General features: G+C 39.6%; 1 protein-coding gene across 4 annotated transcripts in view; it reads left to right on the plus strand.

Moving 5' to 3' along the window:
- ATP13A3 (ATPase 13A3) overlaps positions 1-22,216 on the plus strand; it is a 101,327-nt gene that overhangs the window by 28,565 nt on the left and 50,546 nt on the right. For 3 of the 4 annotated variants that reach the window (XM_062210032.1, XM_062210060.1, XM_062210042.1), the window contains exons 3-15: positions 2,875-2,973; positions 4,611-4,784; positions 5,437-5,619; positions 5,820-5,890; positions 7,706-7,786; positions 8,975-9,044; positions 11,154-11,288; positions 11,672-11,744; positions 14,377-14,508; positions 16,539-16,718; positions 16,858-17,015; positions 18,683-18,871; positions 20,702-20,763. In XM_062210032.1, the coding sequence (XP_062066016.1) occupies positions 2,923-2,973; positions 4,611-4,784; positions 5,437-5,619; positions 5,820-5,890; positions 7,706-7,786; positions 8,975-9,044; positions 11,154-11,288; positions 11,672-11,744; positions 14,377-14,508; positions 16,539-16,718; positions 16,858-17,015; positions 18,683-18,871; positions 20,702-20,763 (1,559 nt within the window). In that variant the 5' untranslated portion in view covers positions 2,875-2,922. The remainder of the gene's footprint in view (positions 1-2,874; positions 2,974-4,610; positions 4,785-5,436; positions 5,620-5,819; positions 5,891-7,705; positions 7,787-8,974; positions 9,045-11,153; positions 11,289-11,671; positions 11,745-14,376; positions 14,509-16,538; positions 16,719-16,857; positions 17,016-18,682; positions 18,872-20,701; positions 20,764-22,216) is intronic. The other variant, XM_062210050.1, reaches the window with a different exon arrangement.

A 22,216-nucleotide genomic window follows, 5' to 3' on the forward strand; every position in this document is an offset into this window, starting at 1 on the left:
CAATCACTTTAATTGATGGTATGCTTTCTGGGCTTGTTGCCTTGTTTTCTTTAAAAATTCTCATTTTCTTTTCCCCTGTCTTACACACACAGGCTAATATCTGCCCAGCTTCCTTAACAATACTAGTTCAATTTCTTAAATCTGTGGACTTACAGTTCCCATCTAAAGTGGAGAGTTCGGACAGTTACTCCATAACACCCCACCCTCCCCCACACCCTGTATATTAGAATTGTTAATGCTCCACAGCTGTTGGGGGTGGTGGGCCTGTTCCTTCCATCTTTCTCTTTCTTTTCTTTTTTTAAAGGTTTATTAATTTATTTGAAAGAGTTACAGCAACAGAGGGAGAGGGGAGAGAGAAAGAGAGAGAGAGATACTGTCCATCTGCTAGTTCACTCCCCAAGTGGCTGAAACAGCCAGGTCTGGGCCTGGCTGAAGTCTGGAACCAGGAGCTTCATCAAGGTCTCCATGTAAGTGGGTGGCAGGGCCCCAAACACGTGTCCATCTTCTGCTGTTTTTCCCAGGTCATTAACCGGGAGCTGGATTGGTGGTAGAGCAGTCAGAACATGAACCGGTGGCACCCATGTGGAATGCTGGCATTGCAGGTGGCATCTTTATCTGCCATGCCACAACATTGGTCTCCTAAGTTCATTGATACTTCTTCAACAGTATCTTATCTGCTGTTAATTCTATTTGTTTTTTTTTTTTTTCTTTTAAATCAGTTTGGTTCTTTGTTGTCTTTCTTTTCTCCACTTGTGTTTTATCTTCTTGCTTTTGGAGCACAGGAAATACAATAGCTGTTTTATGTATTGTAAAAATTTGAGAAGTAGAGAGACAGGACAGACACCTCCCATCTGCTGGTACATATTTCAGATGCTTTGAAGCTCAGGATTCAACTAGAATTAACACTGCTGCCTCTCAGGGTATGTACTAGCAGGAAGCTGGCACTGGGAGTGGAGCAGAACTTGAACCCAGGCATTCTGATAGGAGATGCAGACATCTCATGTAGCATCAGACTGCTGCATCAAATGATCTGTGTGTTAGTTCTGGGTTTTTTGTTTTTTCAGTCTGTGAATTAATTTATTTTAAAGGCAGGAAGGTATGCATATTGGAGATCTGAATCCATTGATTCGTTCCCCAAAAGCCCCCACAGCTGGGGCTGGTTCAGGACAAAGCCAGGACCCAGGGTGTCAGTCCAGATCTCCCATGTTGGAGGCAGGGATTCAGCTACTTGAGCCATTACTCACTGCCTCGAAGAGTGTGTGCTACCAGGAAGCTTGAATCTGGAGTGGAGCCAGGACCTGAACCCAAGCGCTCTAAAATGAGCTGTGGGCTTTCCAAGTAACCTCTTTACCACTGGGTCAAAGGCCTGCCCTCGAGTCCTTTTCTTTTGATTGAACTTGTGGGTTATATTTTCTTATTTGCATGCCTGTTCAGTTTTAATCAGATGTTAGATATTGTGACTTACTGGGTACTGGATATTTTGTATTATAGCAGATATTCTGAATTGTTTTGCTAAGTGGTTAGTTTACTTGGGAAAATTTTTATTCTCTTAGGTGTTATTTTTCCTTGTTGGATACAGCTAGAGAAGTTTTTGTTTGGGGTAATTTCTTTTTTTTTTCTTTTTGACAGGCAGAGTGGATAGTGAGAGATAGACAGAGAGAAAGGTCTTCCTTTCTGCCGTTGGTTCACCCTCCAATGGCTGCTGCGGCTGGCGAATCGTGCTGATCCGAAGCCAGGAGCCAGGTGCTTCCCCTGGTCTCCCATGCGGGTGCAGGGCCCAAGGACCTGGGCCATCCTCCACTGCCTTCCTGGGCTTGGGGTAATTTTACCCCCAAAAGGCTACTGAATATCCCCCTCATTCCTTATGTTGAATAGGGCTTTTCCCTGTGGTTGTTGAGAACAGACCCTATTCCTGTGTAAGTTCTGGAGGTTTCTAGGTCTTACTCCTTTTGGGTGGTTCTTTCCTGGCCTCTGGCAGTTTCCTTGAACTCCAGTGCTAATGGGTACCCCGCTGAAGGCTTGAAGTGGGGAGGGGACCATCTTACAGATCCCTGCTGTTTCTCAGTACAGAAACCTGGCATTATCTTTCATTTTACAGATTTCTGTAACGTATAGATTAACGTCTGATTAGAAGTAGAAGGAAAAAAGATTGTGGTGGACTCTGAATTTTCTCCCTAGACAGACTTCAAGGGAAGTAGGAACTGTCCCAAGTTTGCTTAGTGGAATTGGGATCAGAATGGGAGAGTCAGTCTGTTAAGTGCTCAGTAGGGAGTATATCTGCCATAGAGGTTGACTCTTGGCCAGGGATTGCTGTTCATGGAAGAGGTGCTCAGTAAATATTTGATGCAAAATTAATCATCTTTGAGAGGCTTTTGGGTTGTTCTCACTGCTGGTGTTTTACCTCTTTCCTACACTTCAAGGAGTAAATTAGTTGTGGGAAGTGCTTTCAGCTGAAGAGCTCGCTGCTTCCTTGAGTCTGGGGAATGGGAAAGGAAGTTTCTGAAGTCATTTCTCTCATAATTTACATTATTCTGTGTCAAGACTGAAGCTAGATATGGATTAATTAATTAATTGAAATATGCCAAGCTTTGTGGTACCAAGTTATATGAATTCAAGAACTGGCGTAACTTTGAAAATGTTATTCACAGCAGCTAGCACTGTAGTGAATGCTTAAGTATCAGTTGAATTTAGCTACATGGATCAGAAAAATCTCCCATCAGCAAGTGTTTACCCCTGTTTGGGAAGAATTCAAATTGAATCAAAATATTTAAAAAGGACAGTTTCATGGTATAATGAACAGTTGATATCATGAAGCTATGAAGCATACTAAGATGTAAACTAAATCACTAATATTTGTTCCTTTTTTGCCCCTAGTTGTCGTCACTTGATTTGAAGCGCAAGACTTTTCCAGTCATTATAGATATGGACAAAGAAGAAAGGAAGACTATCAATCAGGGTCAAGAAGATGAAATGGTAACCAGCTTTCATAATTTACTTGTGAAATACGAAGAATTTATCTCTGTTGTTTATTCTAGGCAGTAAAAGAAATACAATAAGTCAACACCACCACCTCCACCAACTAAATAAGCATACTCTCTTTTCTTCATCCTGCTTTTGAATTGGGATTATGTAATATCTCTATTAGTTGACTTTAGTATATTAACTCTTTTCTCACTTGCAAATTGTTAAGACTTGAGAAGAAAGTATTTTTGCATTTGCTCATTTAAGAGATTACCTTAACTAATGCTTAAATATAATCTCAAAGGTTTGGAGGGGGCATACATACATAGATATGTTGGGTAAAATATAAGATATCCTGTTAAATATGAGTTTCAGATAAACAAGGAAAAAGTTTTTAGAGTATGTTTCAAATGTTACATGGACAAGCAAAAGAATGGTTGTTTATTTGAAATTTAAATTTAAGCAGCTTCCTGCATTTTTGCTTGCTAAATCTGGCAACCTTTGTTGAGTGGGGGTGGGCATACAGTTGAAACATTTGAGGGGCCGGTACCTGGTGGGTAAAGCGGCCGCCTGCAGTTTTGGCATCCCATGTGGCCACTGGCTTGAGTTCTGGCTGCTCTACTTCCAATCCAGTTCTCTGCTATGGCCTGGGAAAGCAGTAGAAGATGGCTCAAGTCCTTGGGACCCTGCACGCACATGGGAGACCTGGAAGAAGCTCCTGGCTTTGGATCGGCTCAGCTCTGTCTGTTGAGGCCATTTGGGGAGTGAACCCGCAGATGGAAGACTCCCTCCCTCCCTTCCTTCCTCCCTCCCTCCCTCCCTCCCTCCCTCTGTAAGTCCACCTTTCAAATAAATAAATAAATTTTTAAAAATAAATCAACCCAAACATCTACATCCAACTTACATTTGATCAAGGATCTAAAACCAATTCCTGGAGCAAGGACAGTCTATTCAATAAATGGTGCTGGGAAAACTGGATTTCTACGTGCAGAAGCACATACCTTTTAAGATAAAGTCCGAAAGAATGAAAAAGGCATGTGAAAATTATAAAAATTCTAGGAGGGAACAGGCAATTGGCATAAGTGCTTAAGATGCTGCTTGGGACACCCATATCCTGTATCACAGTGCCTATATCCAGGCTCTGCTCTGGAGTCCAGCATCCTGCTGATGCATACCTTGAGCGGCAGCAGATGATGTCTTAAGTAGTTGGATTCCTGCCATCCACTTAGACCCGGATTGAGTTCCTGGCTCCTGGCTTTGGTCTGGCCAAGCCTTGGCTGTTGCAGGCATTCAGGGAGTAAACCAAAAAGAATGGGAGATCTCTTGTCTCTGTCTCTTTTGCTGTCTCTGCCTAACAAAATGAAAATAAATTTAAAAACTTATTTTTAGTTCTAGGAAAATATACTAAATATGAATATTCTATGTCGGTAGGAAACAATTTATTTAACATAATATCAAATCTAAAGCCATAAAGTATAATGTCAACAAATTTAAATTGTCAGAAACAAAATTTAAATGTAATTTATCGATTGAGAAAATACAGTTTATATGAGAAGACTACAGAAGCCATTTGGAAAACAAAAGACTTTAGAGTTTATCTAAAGCCTTATTTTTTGACAGTTAATCATGTGTTCACTGTGTCTTTGCAGGAAGTTTATGGTTATAATTTGAGTCGTTGGAAGCTTGCCGTGGTTTCTTTAGGAGTGATTTGCACTGGTGGGTTTCTCCTCCTGCTTCTCTATTGGATGCCCGAGTGGCGGGTGAAAGCAACCTGTATTCGAGCTGCAGTTAAAGACTGTGAAGTGGTGCTGCTGAGGACTACTGTGAGTCCACGTGTGTACTTGTCACGGATTGCTGAAGGCGTGATGTCTGTGTGTATGCAGTGTTCAGGAATATACACCCCCAGTGTATAATGAGGAATGCCGATTCCAGGATTTCTGAATTGTGTTTGAAGTATTATTACAGTGATTAGGGTTTAAAGAAATCTCAACGATGAGCTTACCCATCCCCTTTCTTTTATAGCTATTGATGCCTTGAGAGCTTTGGTGTTTGTTATCGAACTGGTGCATTAGCACTGTATTTCAGCTCTCGTTCTCTAGACCAGCTGTCTGCAGTGTGCTGCTGCTGCACCTCAGGCATGCACAAATAAAACAAAACCCTAACTGAAGGCATTGTAAAAGAGGTTTTAATAGCTAGTGTCCGTATGTAAATTGATAAATTAAGAAATCACTCATGATATTTTATGGAATATTAATGTTTGTATCAGTGAAGTGTGTCATAAAAATGGTGAGCTGTGGAAAGCAGTTCATATTTTAGTTTATGCATCTTCATGTGGTGGTTGAACATGGAATGAGTGAGAAATGATGCTTTCTCAGAGATCAGTAATATGTAAAGGATGGAAAATCAGTAAAAACGCAGGCAGTTGTACAATGTATGTAACTGACTGTCTCTCTTTCTCCCTTTCTTTTTCCTAAGGATGAATTCCAAACGTGGTTTTGTGCAAAAATTCGCTTTCTTTCCCTGGAAACACTCCCATTTTCAGGTCCAAAATCGATAGCTAATAAGGTTTCAAATGGCCATGCCGTTCATTTAACTGAGAATCTGGCTGAAGAGAGCAGGCAGGAGATGAACAAACATTCACAGACTCCGTCACAACAGGTATTATGACTTAGTGTCAAGTTTCCTTAAAAGCTGCAATTGCAGTTTATGTTATGTGTGGCCTGCAACTTTGCGTTTTTGCCGTTATTGCTTGAAGTAAATGTCGGCATTTAAAGTACCTATCACTATTTATAATAACAGATTACATGTCACAACAGCTGATGATGCTTTTTGACGAAACATTTATGTATATTCTGCAGATTCGTTATTTCACCCACCATAGTGTAAAGTATTTCTGGAATGATACCATTCACAATTTCGATTTCTTGAAGTAAGTATCTTTCTTTGCTTGGATTATATTATGAATATCCTGATAAAAATGATCTCTGTAGAAAAGAATCCATTCTAGTATTACATAAAGGTGAAGACGTTTTGTTGCATAACTTTTATTCATTAACAACTCCCTTGTGTTATTTGAAGACTCATTCATTGACCATTTTGAAACCAGTCTTGGCAAAATTTATGTAATAGTTAGAAGCTTGGTATGTTAGTAGCTTTGGAATGAAAGCAAACCTACTGAGTCTGACTTTCCATTTTCACCTCACAGTAAATTTTGAGTGTACCTCATAGCTGTATGTTAACTGAGGGTGGTTAGCCCTGGGTGTGCTTTTGCAGAGTCTTGTAGTTGTACTTGAGGAATGAGGTAGCAGACAGAAACTTAATTTTAATGTGTGGACAAAGAATGGGACGTGGTCAAATGTGTCAAGACTTTAAGTAGGAGAAATTGGAGTAATTCTGTAATTCATTTTTTATGGAGAATTCTAGTTAAATTAATTAAGGTTCTATTTATTATTGTCTGTATTCGAGTGGTTATTATAAACATATATCCTTGCTTCAGAGTGCCAAAGGAATTCTTGACTTGAGCAGTAAAAGCAAGAATCATGTTAACATTTAAAATATTCATGCATGGATTTTTCCTTAGATGAACTAAAGAATTGGAATACTCTGGAAGGGTCCAGGGCATTTCCACATGGCTTGTTCTAAAGGACATTTCTGATTGAGAACCATTGCCTGGAAGAAAGCTACCAGCGAGCTGCCATTTTGTTAAAATAGAAAAGAACATTTTAACTTAGTGCTGGTCCCTGCTATCTTCTGGAGATGTCGTCAACCTCAGTGGGAAGAAATGTCAAACGTATTTGCTGTGTGGCCTTTGCCAGCCATAGGAACATATAAACATCCCAGTGATGGTAGTGAAGTATGGAGCTTAGATTTCCTATCTGAAAAAAGTGGGAAAATATTGGAATTATGTGTAAGATTCTCTCTGCTTTAGACCGCAGGGGTAAGGAACCTTTTTACTGCCAAGGGTCATTTGGATATTTATATCAACATTCATGGGCCATACAAAATTATCAACTTAAAACTTAGTTGCTATAGATGTATTGAATTTCAAGTCCCGCCTGCGGTTACCTTGGTAGGACCAGACAAAATGATTTCTCAGGCTCATGGACTAGACCCCACCCTTGCTTTAGAATTTATGGCCGATACTTCAGTTAGAAAAAGCACAGTTGAGATATTTTTCTGGAAAACTAATATGTTGGTTGAGGATCAGTTAGTGTTTACAGATTTGGGATACTGTCTGTGATTCATAAATCCTGTACTGTTCTGTACTAATCTAGGGGTGAGGTAGCTTAGGGAAGGCTTTAGGCTGGTGCATTTGTGGAGATGGAGGAAAAGGAGTAAGATTTTTTTAGTTTGAAGATATAGACAAAAATACAACATTTTTCATCTTTAGTTTGGAATTGTATAGTTGGTTCTGCTATACTTTAACTTCTGTTAGCTATTACAGTTTGGCACAGCCTTAAACTGTAGTGATATTATTATAGAAATTCAAGTATTTAGAGTCATCTTGTCATGTGGTAAATACATTGGATAACTTAAAAGTTGTCATGTTTGAGACCTTTCATTGTTTATATTCAGAATTTGAGATTTTAAAATTTTCATTCGTTATCTAAATTTTTGCTAAGAGATCCTGAAAATTTGTAAGGAAGTCACACTTTTAAAACCTGGAATTTAGAAAAAAAATGAGGCGTTAAGAAATTTGGATATTTTAAACTTTGTTTAAAGTAAAAACTTTGGATTTATTTAGGGGACTGGATGAAGGTGTTTCTTGTACGTCAATTTATGAAAAGCATAGTGCAGGACTGACAAAGGGGATGCATGCCTACAGGTAATTTTTATCCAACTACAGTCAGATCTGTTCTCAAAATCCCTGAATTCAGTAGTATATATGTAGTTTACCCGTTAACACATAGTTGTACATATTAAGAGATATTTAAGTATATTAGATATAGTAGTTGAACACATTTGATATTTGAATAAGACTGTCTCAGTGTAGGAGTCATAAAAATGTTAAAACTGATATTTTAAAGTTGCTATTCTTGAAGGTATACCATATGCCATCAATTCCAAGGTACATGTTTTCTTACATTTCAACATCTATGAAATTGGGCTGTATCATATAGTTTGTAGTGTCATCCTTTACTTGACAGAATTTGTATTTTTCTTGATTATATGTGAAGTAATGGTATATCTTAACAATTGATAACATTTTGGATTTTCTGAAATGTATTATTGGGAATTGTAAGCATGAACTCATTCACCACAATGGAAGTTTGTCAGTTGGTAGACAAAATCCTTTTCACAAAGTTATTGTTTATTAAAGCATAAAAATAGGCCAGTGTATAGCTTATTTAAAAAACAAATGGCCATTTTCAAATTAGAAATTTTCTTTTATAGCATATTCTTTCAAAAGGTTATAGCATAAAACAGATTTACTCGTTCAAGATTTAACACTTCATAAAATGAAAGAATTACTGTATCCTATAGAAAAGTACTTTTATGACATAAGGAATTAAGTGGTACTTTTATGACATAAGGAATTAAGTGGAAGGATTTAAGCAACTTCTTGAGTGTGTTTTTCTAAAATTCCTATTTATAATGTTTTGATTATACATTTGATTACATTTGATTAGTATCATATTCTTATTAGAAAAATTATGCAGGGCTCCTCAGATTTAGTCTGTTGTGAAAATTAATTGTAATTCAAAATTACAGAGCTCTTCTGATAAAGGGGAGAAGAGAGCCTTTGACTCACATGGTCAGTACAGACTGGTGGAAACATAGTTATCACATGTGAGGATGTGAGACAGAACAAAACACCAGCAGTGTAGTTACTCGTTTCTGACTCCTCTGATTTAAATGCTATAGATAGACTATTTGAATTGTAGAAGACAAGTTTTTAGAAATACTAACTGAAAAAATGTGCTCTAGTTTGAACCTTACCTAATGTGAAGCTTTTCCTAAATTAAACTAATACAGTAAAATATTATACCATTATTTTATTTTCCTGTTACAGAAAATTGCTTTATGGAGTAAATGAAATTACTGTGAAAGTGCCTTCTGTTTTTAAGCTTCTAATTAAAGAGGTGAGGCTATCGTATATAACTCAGTGTTTGTGATTGAGAGTTGTCAGTTGGGAAGCAGTCATTTTAAGTAATGAGATACTCCTGGTTTTTGTTTCCTAGCTTGTCTGGCTTGTTTCACTTGAAAGAAGAGGTAAAGGTAGAGAAAGATTTTGGGGCATAGATTATCTTCTGATTTTTGTCTAAATATACTCTTATCTGTTGATTTTTTTTTTTAATCCAAAAAGTTGTACATCTGATTCTTCCCCTATCTCAACAGAGAAAGAAAGATATCTCTTCTATCCATGGTTCACTCCGTAAATGGCTGCAACAGCCAGGTCTGGGCCAGGCAGGAGCCAGGAGCTCCATCCTGGTCTCCCATATGGATGGCAGACACCACCATCTTGTGCCTTCCCAGGTGCATTATCGGGAAGCTGGCTCACAAGCAGAGTAGCTGGGACTATAACTAGCACTCCAGTCTGGGATGTCAGTGCTGCGGTGAGCAGCTGAATCTGCTGTGCCATAACACTGGCTCCTGAATTTTTCCCTATCTTACAAATGCATATACCTGAACTTTTTTTTTTCTTTTTAAATGATTTATCGTGTTTTATTTGACACACAGAGTTTGTGGGTCATCTTTGAAATCTAGGCATTGTACCAAAGTTTAGAATACAAAACATGAGATTTATTGACCTAAAGGAGTTTGCACTGCAGGTTGAGAAGAAATATGTTAGTAGTTATACCATAGCGACTGTTCAGTTGTAAAAGTGTACACAGGGTTGTGAGTGTAAAGGATTATGGGCTTGTAAAGGAGGGGAATAAGTCTGCTACGTTGCCTAGCAGACGTAGGCTCACCAATCTGCATTCATGTTTTTGGCTAAAGATCAGTTGTAAATGAGATTGTTTCCAATCTGTTCCTGAGAGTAGCCATGTCATGCTGCTTAGAAACATAGCATAGTGAAATGATTAGAAATGGGAGAGCCTGATTTGTAATATGGTCCCATTAGTAACTAGCTTTGATCTTTAAAAAACCTTTCTTTTTGCTATCCATTTATCTATTAAAACTGGAATAAGTCCTTTCGCAGTACATCATTTTTTTTTTCAAGATTTATTTTTATTATTATTTGAAAGGCAGAGTTAGAGAGGAGAGAGATCCTCCATCTACTGGTTCACTCCCCAAATGGCTGCAACAGCCGGGGCTGGGCAAGGCTGGAGCCAGGAGCTTCTTTGAATTCTCCCACGTGGGTGCAGGGGCCCAAGAACTTGGGCCAGTCATCTGCTGCTTTTCCCAGGCTATTAGCTGGATTGGAAGTGGAGCAGCCAGGATTCGAACTGGCATCCATATGGGATGCCAGCATCGCTGGTGGAGGCTTAACCTACTGTGCCACAATGCCAGCCCCTGTCCTTTGGTTTTGAGGTATAATGGGACCAAATATTTAAACTGTTTTGAGAAGTATAGAAGCCATCAATTTTATGACATTAGGGTTGTTAATTAAATTGAAAAAATACCATGAAATTTGTGAAAATAAAGTCCATCAGGACTCTTACACTTTTCTTCATTCATGTTTAATTATTTCCTTACAGAAAGCAAAGTAGTATAACCCATTATCTAGTCTGTGTCTTCTCTCTGACACCAGTAGACTTTAACATACAAGTAAATTTGTGTTTTAAGTTCATAATAAGTAAGTATTTGTTCCATTTGATTTAAGAGTTTTTTATTAGTCCACAACACAGGAATTATTGGAGGTAAATCTACTTTGTTACTAAAGAATGCAGAACAGCTAAATTCATGCACAGTGAAATATGCTACTTACAGACACCTTAGCTTTTCCTGTTGAATCTGTACTTGTGTTAGGTTTGAATCTAAATGGGTATAAATAATTTAAGCTTATGTAAGCTAAATAGTTTAATGGTAAACCAGAATAAGCTAATAATCTACCCTGTTCTTCAGGGTAGTACATGCTATCCTTGGGTAATAGGAAACTTATCTTCTAAGTTACTTGGAAACTTATCTTACAAACTTATCTTAGAAACTAAGATACTAAGAAACATACCTTGTGGGTTACTTCTCAAATGAAAGATGCATGGTCATAACTGTTTGATTCAATTTGATTTAAAAATTTTGTTTTTTAGGTTCTTAACCCATTTTACATTTTCCAACTATTCAGTGTTATACTGTGGAGCACTGATGAATACTATTACTATGCTCTAGCCATTGTGATTATGTCCATAGTCTCAATTGTAAGCTCACTATATTCCATTAGAAAGGTAAGTCCAAATTTATTACAGGTTTCATAGCTTGTGTTTTGTAATAACATAAGGTGTTTAAAGTAATGCTTGGTAGGATCTAAGTAGTCCTCGGAGTTGTTATTGGATGTCTCCCACTGTCTTTTCCTTTTGGGGTTGGGGATGGCAGGTGGGGTTTAGACCACCTCACTATGTAGAGGCCACACAGGTGTGCAGTTGCTTGCCACACACTGCATACTGCATGTCTCCGTGATCTCTGAATCTCTAGCTCTTAAATGTTTTATAAAGGCAGAGTAACAACCTTGTATTAACATACCCAGTTTTCACCATGTTAAAAGTACTTGCTTTTTCACTGTCTTGAGCGGGTTCACCGGCTAGTTTTCAATTTCTCTTTCCTCTTTCAGCAATATGTGATGTTGCACGACATGGTGGCAGCTCATAGTACTGTGAGAGTTTCAGTTTGTAGAGTAAATGAAGGTAAGTACTTGCGGTGACTGTTGGAAAAATAAACCAACAAAGGTACCTATTAAGCACTCAAGTGTGAAGTAACCCAGGATGTTATACACTCATATTTTTGAGAACTAAAAATACATGCTTGGATTCCTGAGTTTTTATCAGATTCTTTCAAATATATAAAATTGTGTTTTTCTACAATGTGACAGGTACTACGCTAGGCTCTGGTGACTCAGTCTTGTTGCAAGGACAGGTGATAAACAGTAACAGGGTGACAGATGACATGATAAGGAAAGATCAGATGTCTTACATATTAGAACTCATTTACTGTAGGGCTGACTTCTGTTTTGTTGTCAAAAATCTCTTTTTTGAAATGCAGAGAGAGAGAGACAGATCTCTGATTCTCTGGTTCACTCCCTAAATGGCTGCAACAGTCAAGTGTAGGTCAGGCTGAAGCAAGGAACCAGGAATTTCATCTTCGTCTCCCACTTAGGTGGCAGGGACCCAAGTACTTGGGCCATCTTCTGTTGCCTTCCCAGGTGCATTTGTAGGACACTAGATCAGAAGTGGAGTAGGTGGGACTTGAAGTAGCACTCTAGTAAGGGATGTGTTTGTCCCAAGTGGCAGCCTAGCATGCTGTACCACTATGCTAACCCCCAGGGATGGCTTATTTGATGACTTCATCCATCTATCTATCTACCTACCTACCTACCTTCCTTCCTTTCTTTCTCTCTCTCTCTTTCTCTTCCTTCCTTTCTTTCTTTCTTTCTCTTTCTTTCTTTCTTTCTTTCTTTCTTTCTTTCTTTTTCTTTCTTTCTCTTTTTCTCTTTTTCTTTCTTTCTCTCTCTCTCTCTCTTTCTTTCTCTTTCTCTCTCTCACTCTCTCCCTTCCTTCCTTCCTTTCTTTCTCTTCTTTCTTTTCAGATTTATTTATCTATTTGAAAGGCAGTTATAGAGAGGTCAATCAGTCATCCATCTGCTGGTTCATCTTCTTCCATCTGCTTCCCCAGATGGCTTTAGTGGCCAGGATGGGCCAGGCCACAGCTAGGAGCCTGGAACTCCATCTGGGTCTCTCACATGGGTGACAGTGGCCCAAGTTCTTAGGCCATCTGCCACTTTCCTGGGCACATTAGCAGAGAACTAGATCGGAAGTGGAGCAGCCAGTTCTTGAACCATCGCTCGTTATGGGATGCTGGCATCACAGGCAATGGCTTAGCCCACTATGATACTGCACTGTCTCCAGATAATTTTTTTTTTTTTAAGACTTATTTATTTATTTGAAAGAGTTACAGAGAGAGAGAGAGAGAGGTCTTCTATCTGGTGGTTCACTTCCCAATTGGCTGTAACAGCTGGAGCTGCGCCGATCCGAAGCTAGGAGCCGGGAGCCAGGAGCTTCTTTCGGGCCTCCTACGTGGATGCAGGGGCCCAAGGACTTGGGCCATCTTCTACTGCTTTCCCAGGCCACAGCAGAGAGATGGCTTGTAAGAGGAGCAGCCGGGACTAGAACTGGCTCCCATATGGGATGCTGGCACTTCAGGCCAGGGCGTTAACCCACTGTGCCACAGCCCCTCCAGATAAATTTTTTTTTTTTTAAAGTATTTATTTATTTATTTGAAAGAGTTATAGAGAGAGCTGCCATCTACTGGTTCACTCCCCAAATGGCCACAACAGCTGGGGCCAAGACCAGCCTGAAGCCAGGAGCTTCCACCAGGTCTCACACAAAATCCTCCGCTGTTTTTCCCAGGCCATTAGCAGCAAGCTGGATTGGGAGTGGAGCAACTGGAACATGAACCTGTGCCCTTATGGGATGCCAGCATTGCAGGCGGTGGCTCTACCTTCTACACCACAATACCGGCCCCTTGAAATATTTTTAAGTGGGGACTGTTTGAATTAGCCAGATAAAAGATAGGTGAGGGTGAGCATTTGGTGTGGTGGTTAAAACAATACTTACGACACACACACCCCATATCGGAGTGCCTGTATTCCATTCCCAGCTCTTTATCTAGTTCCAGCTTTTTGCTAACGTGTGCCCCGGATGCTACAGGTGATGGCTCAAGTAGGTGTGTGTCTGCCACCTATGTACGAGGTCTGGATTGAGTTCCTGCTTCCTGGCTTCAACATGGCCCAACCCTAGATGTTGCAGGCATTTACAGAGTGCACCAGCAATAGAAGATCTCTCTTTCAAATAAAATGAAAATAATTAAAAAAAAAAAAAGTTGAGAAGTTACTGGTAAGGTGAGGGTAAGAGACAAAAAGGATTCTAGGTGCCTACAGGTCTGAAACTCACTGTCACAACTTGAAAGCATTCAGTGTGGCAGATAGAGCACTAAATAATAGATAACTTTTTAAGGAGTGCTGGGGAAGTTGGACTGAATCCAAAAGACAGTGGGATGCCTTGAAAGATTTTATACAGGGAAGTTGTATGTATGATAATGTTTACTTTTTAGAAAAAAAAATCATCCTGGTTTCCATGTTCAGACTGATTTAGGGGAGACTTGTGGAGATGAAGAGAAATGAGGTGGGTTTGAAAGATACTGAACTGTAGGTGATGAACAGGTTTTGGTAATAATTAATTTGCTTTGGATGGATCATTTGCTCTATTTTTATTCCAAGTTAGAGAACGTTCTTTTATATTATTTTCTTTTCTTTAATTTTAGAAATAGAAGAGATCTTTTCCACAGACCTTGTGCCAGGAGATGTCATGATCATTCCGTTGAATGGGACAGTCATGCCTTGTGATGCAGTACTCATCAGTGGTACTTGCATTGTAAATGAGAGCATGTTAACAGGTAAATGAAGCTGAATGAATAATGTTGTGCAAGTTGTTTACTGTGATGTTAGGATTAAGTAGGATTAGCAAATCATGAATATGATGAAGTCTAAAAGGTTTTTTTATTTTGAGTAAATCAAATTATGCATTATATTTAGCTATGGTACTAAAGCACCATGCTGTTGCTGGATGCATCTCTTGGCCTGCCTCTGGACTCCTTTGACAAAAAGACATGGTTTATAGTTTAAAAAAAAAGTGTGGGGGGGAATCTTTTGCCTGTAGAGGCTATAACTTTTTTGTTAACTTATCTGTGTAAAAGGCAGGGTTTATAAAGATTTTAGACTTCAAAGTTACTTCCATTTGGAAATGCACAATCTGATTGGAGAGTTTTATCTCTCTCTCTCTCTTTTTAAAGATTTATTTATTTGTTTGAAAGGCAGAGTTGCAGAGGCAGAGAGAGAGAGAGTTCTCCCATCTGCTCATTGACTCCCCAGATGGCCGCAATGGCCAGAGCTAGGCCGATCCAAAGCCAGGAGCCTGGAGCTTCTTCCAGGTCTCCCACGTAGTGCAGGGGCCAAAGTGTTCAGGGCATCTTCTACTGCTTTCTCAGGTCATACCAGAGAGCTGGATCAGAAATGGAGCAGCAGGGACACAAACCGGCGCCCATATGGGATGCTGGCACTGCAGGCTGTGGCCTTTACCTGCTACACAACGGCGTTCGCCCCTTTATCTCTTCTTAAATTGTGTGAAGTGTTATCACGGTCAGTCTGGCAAGAAACGGATTCCTGCATAATACATTTAGACATTGTTAAGAGTCTTAAATTACATACTATTCCTGTACACTTGCCTGTCAAGCAATAAATATTAAATACTACCGAGAATTTAAAATTTTTTTTAAAGGTTTTATTTATTTACTTGAAAGAGTTACAGAGAGGCAGCGGGGAGGGGAGAGGAGTCTCATATTGCTGGTTCACTCCCCAGATGGCTGCAACAGCCGGAACTGAGCTGATCTGAAGCCAGGAGCCAGGAGCTTCTTTCCCGTCTCCTGTGAGGATATAGGGGCCCAAAGAGTTGGGCCATCTTCCACTGCTTTCCCAGGAGAACTGGATCGGAAGTGGAGCAGCTGGGATTCTGCAAGTGGCGGCTTTACCTGCTACGCCATAGCACCGGCCCCAATTTTAAATGTTTTTAAAAAGATTTTTTTGAGAGAGACACATACACGCAATAGATCTTCCATCTACTGGTTCACTAGAAAATGGCCCCCATGACTGAGGCTAGACCAGGCTGAAGTAAGGCCCAGAACTCCTACCAGGACTCCCTGTGAGTGGCAGGCCCCCAAGTCTGTGGGCCGTCATTTGCTGCCTCCACAGGTGCATTAGCAGGAAGCTGCATTGGAAATGGAGTAGCTGGGATTTGAATTGGCAGTTTGATCTGGGATGGATGCCTGTCCTAAGTGGCTTTCTTACTTAATCCATTGTGCCACAGTGACCACCTCGAATATTAAACTTTAAAAAGCATTTTGCTGTTTATGATTGAGAGAAATCCCACACTACTCTTCTTCCTTGCCTGAATATCTTTTATCTTCCATGAGAGAGGGTGCAAGCATGTGTACATGGTGTGTGTGCATGTGCGCGTATGTGTGTAAGTGTAAGGGTGCTAAGTGGTACGTCTTCACATTTCTTCTGTGTTTGAATAACTTTTCCATTCTAATTATTGGGGATTAGAGACCAAGTACTGGAGATAGGGCAGCTATCTGTCCTTCTTTGACAACATAATCATTTTGAAATAGTTTAAACAAGTATTAAATCTTTGAGTCATTAACTGCATTTTGGAATTACTGTGGGAGACACCATGTGGTGAGGAAATTGGCAGACACAAAGCTAACTGATGAAGTTATATAATCCATTTCTAGCGCTCTTTATAAGCATAGTAAACCGCATGGCACCATTTGGGGTATTTAACAGTGAAGATATTTGGGGGGTGGTGTTTGACGCTGATTGTTGTGCTTTCTTACTTTGATTTATGAATGGATTTTCCCTTCCTTTTCAGGAGAAAGTGTTCCAGTGACAAAGACTAATTTGCCAAATCCGTCAGTGGACATTAAAGGGATGGGAGATGAATTATATAGCCCAGAAACACACAAACGACACACTTTGTTTTGTGGGACCACGGTTATTCAGACTCGCTTCTATACTGGAGAACTTGTCAAAGCCATAGTAGTTAGAACAGGTAGAAAATATGTAATCTTTCCTTACGTGTTTTTGCATATTGATACCTACTGATTATCTAATAAAAGACTGTTGTGTGAGAGGTAGTTTTCATTTCCTTGTAAAAATATAACACCTTTTGTGCTGTAATTTTTTGAAAGGATTTAGTACTTCCAAAGGACAGCTTGTCCGTTCCATATTGTATCCCAAACCAACTGATTTCAAACTCTACAGAGATGCGTACTTGTTTCTTCTGTGTCTTGTGGCAGTGGCCGGCATTGGATTCATCTACACCATTATCAATAGCATTTTAAATGAGGTATGTATCCAGGATTCCCAGTAGGTTTTGATTCTTAATTATTTATCCCATGTGGCTTTTAAGAATTTGCAGTGTGGCTAGTGAGACTGGGGAGCTAGACTGGCTAAGCTAATTTAACTTTTAAGAAGCCCTATGAAACTTGTAGCTATGGTATTAAAGCCATTGGTAAAGAGCATTCCAGAGGCCAGCGTTGTGGTACGCAGTGGGTGAAGCCACTGCCTGTGATGCTGGCATTGCATATGGACGTTGGTTCATGTCCCAGCTGCTCTACTTCTGATGTAAATCCCTGCTAATGGCCTGGGAAACGCAGTGAAAGATGGTCCAAGTGTTTGGGTCCCTACCACCCACATGGGAAACCCAGGTGAAGCTCCTGGCTCAAGTCTAGCCCAACCATGCAGCCATTTGTGGAGTAAACCAGCAGATGGAAAAATCTCTATCTCTCTATAACTCCGATTTAAAAACAAAAAAATTTTTTTTTTTTTGAAAGAAGAACCTTGCATTACAATGGACAGTTCTGGGATGATTTGGTTTAGTTGGTCTTTTTTTTTTTTTTTTTAAAGATTTATTAATTTATTTGTAAGGCAGAGTTACAGAGAGGCAGAGAGAGGTGTCTTCTATCCTCTGGTTCACTCCTGAGATGGCTGCAATGGCCAGAACTGAGCTGATCCGAGCCAGGAGCCAGGAGCTTTTTCCTGTCTCCCACATAGGTGTAGGGGCCCAAGGTCTTGGGCCAACTTCCACTGCTTTCCCAGGCCATAGCAGAGGGCTGGATCGGAAGTGGAGCAACTGGGATTTGAACCGGTACCCATATGGGATGCCAGCACTGCAGGCGGCGGCTTTACCTGCTACACCATAGCACTGGCCCCAAGTTGGTCTTTTACTTTCTCTTTTGTGACTTCCATGAAAAAAAGGAAAAAGTCACACAAATTCACCAAAAGCTTTATTCTCTCTTTTTTATCTCTGGGATGAATACAGAGCATTAAAATGTTTTTTTTTTTTTAAATATTTATTTATTTATTTGAAAGAGTTACAGAGAGAGGAGAGGCAGAGAGAGAAAGGTCTTCCATCACTCCCCAGTTGGCCGCAACGGCTGGAGCTGTGCCGATCCAAAGCTAGGAGCCAGGAGCTTCCTCTGGGTCTCCCACAAGGGTGCAAGGGCCCAAGGACTTAGGCCATCTTCCACTGCCTTCCCAGGTCATAACAGAGCTGGTCGTGAACTGGCGCCCATATGGAATGCTGGCACTTCAGGCCAGGGCGTTAACCCACTGCACCATAGCACTGGCCCCTAAAATGGTTTTTGATTACTTAATTTAAAAAGTGCCTCTAAAAGACCTTGGTAACTTTTCTCTGTGCCCTGTAGACTGTCACAGTGTGGTGCTTTAAGGGTGAGCCAGTTTTTGTTTGACAGTGCTTGTAGAACCTGATTGACTGTGTCATGTGTGAAGGATGTAGGGCTTTTAAAATGAGAGAAGTTCCTTTTTACAGTCGCTGTTCAATTCATTGAACTAGTTTGCAGAATCTCTGAAGGGGAAACCTATTATGGATGGCTAATAGATGTGTATGCCTATACACTGATACTTGAACTTGAAAATTTTATTGAAGAAAATATTCAAATTAATAATTATTTAATATTGTGGGTTTGACATTTATTTTTGTGTTAATTTTAGGTAGAAGTTGGGGTAATAATTATTGAGTCTCTTGATATCATTACAATCACTGTGCCGCCTGCACTTCCTGCTGCAATGACTGCTGGTATTGTGTATGCTCAGAGAAGGCTGAAAAAAATTGGTATTTTCTGTATCAGCCCCCAAAGGATAAATATCTGTGGACAGCTGAATCTTGTTTGCTTTGACAAGGTTGGTTCCGTTTCACCATCATTCTCAAAAGTTACCTTGTATCTTGAAAATACTTAGCATATGTTTTCCATTTTCTTTGTCAAATAATTTGTATATTTTAATATTCCTCCAGTGTTTCCTCTTCTTCTCCTGTTTTTCATGTGTCATTTTTGTATATTATTTCCTCAATTCCTAATATTTTGGAATACACATAATCTACAGTTGACCAATTCATATCCAGAATTATACCTTACAGTAGTAGTAAGGATTATGTGATCTTGCCTGTTTCTAGGTAATTCTTATATAACAGAATAGACTCCATATATGAATACTTTGATTTTATTGTGTGTGTTTGTGTTTGCTCACTGATGTTGAGTATAGTTTAAAAAATTATCGATGTCACATTTTATGGTTTTACTTGACAAATTATGTACTTGTATGAAGTATATCTTCTTAAAAAGGTTGATTCCTGAGCAAAAATGAGTTTTTCTGAGAGTTTTAGTTTCAGAATTAAACCTTGACCCATTAAAATTCTTAAGCATACACAAAAATAGAGAAAAGATTAAAGTATAGTAAATACTCATTTAGTCATTACCTTCCTTGAACAGTTATCAGCATTTTGTTGGTCTTTTATGGCCTGTTTTGAGAAGCACAGCATAAAATGTTATATTATTTTATCTTTATGTCAGTATAAGCCTTTAGAAGGTAAGGTGTTTTAAAGAGGGGGGTTCAGAAAGTTCATGAAAAAATCATTTTTTAATTATATTTTCCTGTGAACTTTATGAGACCCCTTTATACATATTGTAATACTATCATAAAACTTACCAAAATTAGCTTATATTTAGAAATTCCTGCTTGTCTCAAATGTCTCAAACGTTTACAGCTTATTTTTCCACAGAATCCTGATAGGGATTACATTGGTGACAATCTGTAACACTTGGTTTTCCTTCACCCTCTTCCCCAGTCATATTGTTGAGGAAACCAGGTCATTTGCTGTTTTCCTTCTGATGTCATTTTATTTGTTCCTGTTGGCTCCTTATACTTTTTTTTTATTTAGAAAACTTTTATTTAATAAATATAAATTTCAAAAGTACAACTTTAGGATTATAGCGGTTTTTCCTCCCATAACCACCCTCCCACCCACAAACCATCCCATCTCCTACTCCCTCTCCCATCCCATTCTTCATTAAGATTCATTTTTAATTATCTTTATATATAGAAGATCAATTTAATATATACTGAGTAAAGATTTCAGCAGTTTACATCCACACAGACACACAAAGTATAAAGTAGTATTTGAAGACTAGTTTTATTGTTAATTCTCATAGTACAACACATTAAGGACAGAGATCCTAAATGGGGAGTAAGTGCACAATGACTCCTGTTGTTGATTTAACAATTGACACTCTTATTTGTGATGTCAGTAATCACCCGAGGGTCTTGTCATGAGCTGCCAAGACTATGGAAGCCCCTTGAGTTCACAGACTCTGGCCTTATTTAGACAACGCCATAATCAAAGTGGAAGTTCTCTCCTCCCTTCAGAGAAAGGTACCTCCTTTGATGGCCCCTTCTTTCCACTGAGATCTCACTCACAGAGATCTTTCATTTAGGCTTTTTTTTTTTTTTATTGCCAGAGTGTCTTGGCTTTCCATGCCTGAAATGCTATCATGGGCTTTTTTTGGCTCCTTATACTTTTACAACCTTCCTTCTTTATAGACTGCGAGATTGATTGGTGTATCTTTCTATTTTTCCTTAACTCTTATATCCATTGTTTGTATGTAGCATAGTTTTAATGATTTTTGTTTGGTTTTGAGGCATAATCTCTATTCTGTATGTGTGCTTTTTTTTTAGACGGGAACTCTTACTGAAGATGGTTTAGATCTTTGGGGGATTCAGCGAGTGGAAAATGCACGGTAATTATGCACTATATATGATAGTTTTTTTTTTTTTTTTAAGATTATTTAGTTTAATTTTACTGAAAGGCAGAGAGAGAAAGACATCTTCTGTCTGCTGGTTCAAATGCCTGCAAAAACTGGGACTGGGACTGGGACTGGGCCAGGCAGAAGCCAGGAGCTTGGAATTCCATCAGGTCTCCCTCATGGGCAGGAGGGGCCCAAGCACTTGAGCCATTCTGTGTTGCCTCCCAGCATGGGGATTGGCAGGAAGCTGGATTGGAAGGCGGGTAGCTGGGACTCAAACTGGTACTCTTAATATGTAATATTGCATGTAGGCATCCCTAGTATTGACTTAAGCTGTTGTACCAATGCCTGCCCAGTTCCTTGATTTTTTTTTTTTTTTTTTTGACAGGCAGAGTTAGACAGTGAGAGAGAGAGAGACAGAGAGAAAGGTCTTCCTTTTCTGTTGGTTCACCTCCCAAATGGCTGCTACGGCCGGCGCGCTGTGCCAATCCGAAGCCAGGAGCCAGGTGCTTCCCTTGGTCTCCTATGCGAGTGCAGGGCCCAAGGACCTGAGCCATCCTCTACTGCCTTCCCGGGCCACAGCAGAGAGCTGGACTGGAAGAGGAGCAACCGGGACAGAATCTGGCGCCCCAACCGGGACTAGAACCTGGGTTGCCAGCGCTGCAGGCGGAGGATTAGCCTAGTGAGCTGTGGTGCCGGCCAAGTTACTTGATTTTTAATAAATATTTTACATATGCAAAATTCAAGCACGTAGAAATTAATATAACAATTGTGCAACTATTACCAAGATTAAACAGTTGACATTTGCCACGTTCATATTTGCTTCAGATGTCTTTTAAAAAATTAAAATATTACAGAAATTGCTACTTCCCTATCCCTACAACGAGTCTAAGTTGTTTTGTTTTTCAGTATTTTTCATTATTTATATATAATTTTTTTTTAAGATTTATTTATTTATTTGAGAGGCAGAGTTACAGACAGAAGGAGAGACAGAGAAAGAGGTCTTCCATCCATTGGTTCACTCCCCAAATGGCCGCAATGGCTGGAGCAGGACCCATCTGAAGCCAGGAGCCAGGAGCTTCTTCTAGGTCTCCCACGTGGGTGCAGGGACCCAAGGACTTGGGCCATCTTTCACTGCTTTCTCAGGCCATAGCAGAGAGCTGGTTTGGAAGTAGGGCAGCCAGAATTTGAACCGGTGCCCATATGGGATGCCAATACAGCAGGCTGGGGCTTTAACAAGCTGTGGTGCAGTGCTGGCCCCATCCTTGGATCTATTTCTTGGCCAGTCTTCCTCACTTTATAAAATAGTATACTAAGCAGAGAGTGGATCAGAAGAAGAGCAGACAGAACATGAATTGGCACCCATACAGGATGTCTGAGTTTCAGGCTTTACCTGCTATGCCACAGGGCCAGCACCCTGCATTTATAATCTATAAGAAAATATACG

This window comes from Lepus europaeus, chromosome 2 (assembly GCF_033115175.1).
Source record: "Lepus europaeus isolate LE1 chromosome 2, mLepTim1.pri, whole genome shotgun sequence".
In the NCBI taxonomy this organism is placed as follows: domain Eukaryota; kingdom Metazoa; phylum Chordata; class Mammalia; order Lagomorpha; family Leporidae; genus Lepus; species Lepus europaeus.